The sequence below is a fragment of the Biomphalaria glabrata genome, chromosome 3 (genome assembly GCF_947242115.1).
Source record: "Biomphalaria glabrata chromosome 3, xgBioGlab47.1, whole genome shotgun sequence".
Classification (NCBI taxonomy): domain Eukaryota; kingdom Metazoa; phylum Mollusca; class Gastropoda; family Planorbidae; genus Biomphalaria; species Biomphalaria glabrata.
The window spans coordinates 22,905,378-22,911,377 of NC_074713.1; the positions used below are offsets into that span (position 1 = coordinate 22,905,378).

At 33.3% G+C, this 6,000-nt stretch overlaps 1 protein-coding gene across 1 annotated transcript; it reads right to left on the bottom strand.

The window, feature by feature from the left end:
* Window positions 1–838: 838 nt before the first annotated feature.
* On the bottom strand, window positions 839–4,691 carry LOC106056874 (dynein regulatory complex protein 8-like). Its single transcript, XM_013213785.2, has 6 exons — window positions 4,465–4,691; window positions 3,625–3,709; window positions 2,889–2,961; window positions 2,158–2,237; window positions 1,767–1,876; window positions 839–1,127 (listed from the first exon to the last, which is right to left on the bottom strand). Exons 1-6 carry the CDS (start codon window positions 4,514–4,516, stop codon window positions 1,012–1,014), a joined length of 516 nt encoding a protein of 171 aa, XP_013069239.1. The 5' UTR covers window positions 4,517–4,691; the 3' UTR covers window positions 839–1,011.
* Between the last annotated feature and the right edge of the window lie 1,309 nt (window positions 4,692–6,000).

The window sequence follows — 6,000 nt, forward strand, 5'->3', positions numbered from 1 at the left end:
CATATTTCTTTTTTTAAATCTTAGAGTGGTAACTTATAACAATAAGGTTTTCTTAATTCATGTGTAAAGTTTAGTATTGACAAAACTGTAACATCCAAAAGTTAGTGAGTTTTTACAGTATTTATGATTGATTATTTCTCTTTGGGCTCTGTTCAAAACCTTCAGTACTGTCATCCTAATTATATAAAGATACTATAAAATATTTGAATACAATACGTTTAATTTACATCTATGTGCATACCATTTTTAATAATATTTTATTTATTTACAAAATTATTTTCAATATGACAATCGTTTCTTGTTTTAAAAAGTATTAACTATTTATATTAACTTTTGAAAAATAGGTCATTGATTTTATGTGACCTTTCTAATAGAAATAAAGCTCTTTTCAATGAATCATTGTGGTGTTATAGTTTTCATTGGGGATGTTAACATGTGTCTGAGTGAAGGAAGGATTTTGTTGTGGCATACAAAATCTAATTACTTTTTTTTTGGTCCAAAACGGACTCATGTATTTTTTTAAACAATTTAAGTATCTTTTAAAATAAATAAAAAGCTTCAAATACTTTTTTTATTTCATAAAAAAAACATTCAAGATATGCCTATCTTTTTCAATTTAATGATAAAAAATCACTTCATATTACAATGTGAAACATTATTCAATAAACTTGTTGCTCCCTAGATGAATGTTTCATATAACTGACTATTACGATTGTTCAGTCTAATTTGTGTAACAGATAATGCTAATTCTGCAACATCAATACATAAATGTTTTTAAATTGTTATAAAAAAAACAACATTTTCCTTCATTGTAAAAAGTATTCTGTAAGAGAAACAGTAAATTTTAACACAAATTTTATTCCTACAAAAATATATACACAAGTTCTTATCAGTTCACACAAAAATATACAATGTTAGAATGTAAAGTCCTGTATAGACATTGATAGTTTAAGTAAAATAGTGTCTTGTTAATGTTATTATGTATCTAGTATGGATTGCTGTCTGATGAGATTATGTATCTTCCACTGCTAACATAGGTGGATAGTCTTTATATAAGACCACTTTTTTATCTGGATCAACAGCAGCAGATATCATCTCTTCCAACTCTTCTTGTGTAAAAGGCTCTCCTTAAAAAAAATTAAACATTTGTATACACTTAAAGACTTGTACACAGTTGAAATGAAATTACATAATACATAAATATATCAACACTATTCTGGCTTCTCTTATACTTACCTAATTCAGTAGTATTGAGATTTTGAAATTTGTTTTATGCTTTTTTCATTTTATCAGAAATGATAAATATTACATCCTAGCGCAAACCTCCTGCAAGTCGAGGACCATCATAATGAAAATCTAAAGCACACTCTACAGGACCAGGCAGCTTTCCATTGCCTGGTGTTGAGGTGAGAGTCTCAAACTCTAATTGGAATAGGAGGATGTGAATTAATTTTATAGTATTTCTGATAGATACCCCTTACTCTGAAGTGTCAAAAAATGCATTGTGCACCGGAATGAACACAGCATGTTTAAAATATGATAGCAAGGAGAAAAATACTATAAGGCTGCCTGGTCATGCGGTACGTTGCTGGACTGTCATTTGGTTATTTGGATGGACCGGGTTCATACTCTGCTTGCTGCCATCCCCAGTCATCCTGCAGGAGGATTGGACCAGGAAGTAGATTATCTTCAACTCTGAAGGAACATCTGAAACACATAAAACAAAACAAACCATTCATCATATTTTACAATTATTTGAAACTTACCATCTTCTGTCATACACTTTGAAAGCTCTTCTAGTGTTAGGTATCCTTTTGACTCTATGTCCAGTACTTGAAATGCTTTAAGGATTTGATCCTCTGGGTATGGCTTGTATCTAAAGGAAATATTTAATAAGCAACTTCTCTAAAAAATACAAAGACACAATGCAGTTATTATCGTAGTCAACATGTTTTTAGAAAAGTTAAGGTGAAGGTCATAAACTAATTTCCTTTGTTGATTTTTTTCTTTTGATTTTTAATAAGAGTTTTCTATGAGGAGTCATTTGCTAGACTTTAACCAACATTACTTTGCCCCATTGTTAAATGGAAAGCCTTCAGTTATATCCTTAAGTGCTGGCAAGTTAGTATACAGGAAATGATCAGCTCTGGTACTAACCTTCTTTCTAATAAAACTTTTGTCATCATGGGCAGAAATTTTTCAAATCTGATGTACCCAGTTGGCTCTTCTTCTTCTATCTGTGAAAATTATCCACAAAAAAAATTAACTTGCGATATTTTCATGCAAACATTTTTCTCCATGCAAAAAAATAATAATAATAAGCAGAAAGAAAATGTTAAACATTAAATAAAAAAACACCAACTTTTTTAAAAAATCACCTCAAGAATGCAATATCTATTTTATAAAAACATTGTGGTCTTAGATATATTGGCTTCCTTCAGTCGTAGAACGACTATGGTTCATCTCAAACACTTTTTCATAGGCTGTGGAGCCCTATTTTGGAGAGACACTCCCGTCCATATATAATGCAGATCAAGGTGGCTTTCACTTTGGTGGTAGAGGAGCCAGCCATTTTCCTTATGGCACGCTTTTCTTCAAGCAGGTCTTAGATAATGTACAACAAATTATGGTTAGTGATGAAATGAAAACATCCCTTGAGATGACACTTCTAAAGTAATCAATGTCATTGAAAACAGAAATTGTATTCTTTCTTTTCTGAAAAGGAAGCCTGCTATGATATTATATACTTTGGACTGTCATGACAATGAATAAAAGATAATTTTGAACTAGCATTTTTACGACAAAAAAAAGGTGTTTTAGCTTATGTATCCATAAGTATCATACTTCTGCAACATGTCTTAAGTAGCTGTACTGTAACTGTAACTTACCTCGGCCAACATATCATGAAGCTCTGCTTCACTTGGACAACAATTCAATGATCTGATTATTGTTCCCACTTCCCTGTTTTAGTTGAAGCATAATATATTTCTTATTGGCATATATAAAAATTCATTCAAAGATTTGGCTAACAGTTTAATCAATCTTTGACATTTATTTTAATTATTGAAAATGAAAAAAACAGGGTGTTTAATTGACTAATTATTTTTAAAAATCTATAAAAGTTTAAATGGCTCCATTTATAAACTTAAGACCTGTATGATGTGATACCTGATATGAGATACATACAAAACTATTTCAACAGCTCAAATGAAACAAAATTTCCAGTTTCTCTAAGTCAACAACTCTTATTGTTTTTGCTATAGTTTGCCTGCCTGGTCTTGTGGTAGGTCATCTGAATTGTCCTGGACTTGAACTCAGCCCATTGCATCTCCTGCCATCCCACCAGAGATTTGGGCTAGGATGTAATAATCTTCAACACTGAAATAATGTCCATAACAAAAACAAACTGGTTGGATTTATTTGTTTGTGTGATAAGTTTCTCACATTTCTTCAGAAATTAAAATTATGTCCTAGTTCAAACCTCCTGTGGCATGGCATGGGATGGTAATGAGCAGGGCTCAAACTCCTCCATCATGATGACGGTCCATACTACTGGACCAAGCAGTTGATATTGTATTTATTACTTACTCCTTTCTCAAGTAACTTGACAAAACTAGAACTCACCTCACATCCACAGTTTTGTTTGATTCATGATCAAATATATCAAATGCATCTGTAATTTTCTTTTGTATTTCTGCAACTATGGAATCTAAAAGATTTTAAAAGAATAGACAATGCAAATGCGGAGAACGATAATGACAACAAAAAGAAGTCTGTATTTTATAAGATAAGACATTTCCCTTTTTTTTTCATATTGAATTTTCTCTAAATGTTATTAAACTAATCTATGGATTACAAACTTTACTTTTAAAAAAACTGCAAAACCTACTAAGCCTAAGCTTACTAGATCTATCATTAACAAAAGTTATTTATAACTATTTTTAAATAGATCAATATCTAGTAATACTGCCATGGACAGGCGTTGATGGTGAAAAGAAAATCTAAATTGACCACCATTGGAAAATGGGTATTTCTGTGCTGGATGTGACTAAATATGTAGGATGCAGTGTGAGTTAGGGCTGCCAGCCTCGGGAAATGCTTCACTTCTCATTATCCTTCTGACTCAAGACATATGCCTTATTATATCTACATCTCATCTCTGCCTGTGGTCCCTTCTGGGGCATAGGCCACCAACCAGCTTCCTCCAGGCATCTCGGTTCTGGGCAAGTCTCTCCAAGTGTCCCCACATCTTGTCCATCTGCTTGGCATTTGCTTCCAAATCGCGGCGCCATGTTATCTAGATCTAGTAATACTAATAGTATGATTAGTAATACTAATAGTATGATTTTTTTTACTTTCATAATAATTTTGGTAATTAAGCTAGACATATGAAATGTGGGCTATTGTGTAGTCAGTGTAGATAATCCTCAATTAGATCTAGAAAATTAAAAAAAAAATGTTTACCAGCATTGTCCTTCTTTTTGTTGTCATTATCGTTCTCCGCATTTGCAGACATTGTGTGAATGGGACCAGATCTAGATTTGTTTTTTGTAACGTTTTAAAAAATAATTATTTATTGCTTTTTTTTTAAATTACATGGCACGCCATTTTTTTTTTGTTTCTATTATTGATCTAAGACTCTATTAAAACAAAACATAAATGGTGCCAGACACTAATGACACTTGGATCAACAATCTGAAGAAAGGATAAATAGTGTCGTTGCTAAGTGAGTTTTCTCCCTTTAGTAACTTCTTATATTTTAGGAGTTAAAAATAACTAGATAAAACTATTTTTAATTCAATTTACAATATATAAATAGTAATGTTGATGTTAATGTCGGACTAGAAGACGTAGGGTGTGAGATTCGCCAATGGGAAGAAAAAACACTCCACGGAAAATTCCCGGCTTTATTAGATGGGGACAACATTGACAAGGCTGCTTCCTTACTATTCTTTAGCATGGCTCAAAGCAGGTCATCTGAAACTGAAGGCTTTGTTACAGCAATACAGGACAGAGTAATCAAGACAAAAAATTACGAGAAACAAATCCTAAAACTCAATATTGTTGACAAATTCCGAAAATGTGGAAATGTGGGTGAGTCAAGAACACATAATGGCAGGATGTTCAGCCCTATCGTAATCTGCCTACCTAGGTCGCCATAACCAAGTTGCAAAGCAAATACGCCAGCACTTGGCTTTGACACATAATTTGATCGGTAAGGCTACTCCTCCTTATTACAAATACTCACCACAAGAGGTTCTGAGCCTACTGATCATTTGCTGTAGGCCTACTGGGACAGGCATATCTTGACCGACAAAACGGTAGATTTTAATCGCCCTAATCTGTTTCTCATCGATAAAAAAAGAAAAAGCCGCTAGCCAGGAAAACCAGTGACTTGGCAGAATTTAAGTCATTGGTTATACGCATGACTAAATGCATGACGCGTAGGACGTAATCATCTTTTTTGAAGTAACGTCTGTATTATATAAGATAAGATAAGATATCGCCGTACCACTGTCTCATAATTTAAGAAAAACTGAGATAGAAAAACGACGAAAATATGAGAACCTTGAGGCTTGGAGATTTAGCGTTTATGGAAGTTATCTAAAACAACAACATTCCCCAATGTTATTTCAACTGAAAGGATAATAACAACTGACCTCACAGATACCTTCAAGGCCCTTGGCATTCCTAAGAACATTCTCTTTGCCTGTCAGAGGGCGGTACTTCTGCAGACCTGCCACATCACCAGAAAATTTCTCGGTGGAAACTGAATTAGGGACTACGATGAATTTTGTTTCCCTTTAACAAAACTTGACCCTGGCTGCGCCAGAGAATGAATGCTCGCTCTTTTCTAGCATAATAATAATAATAATAAGGCTTGTCTTCGAGTCTGTAGATTAGACCTAATGATGAATGCAATATTTCTCGTGGCTAAGCAATCCCAGCTGTGACCTACATATTTTTCCACAATCAGGGCAAGCATAACCGTTGTCCGCC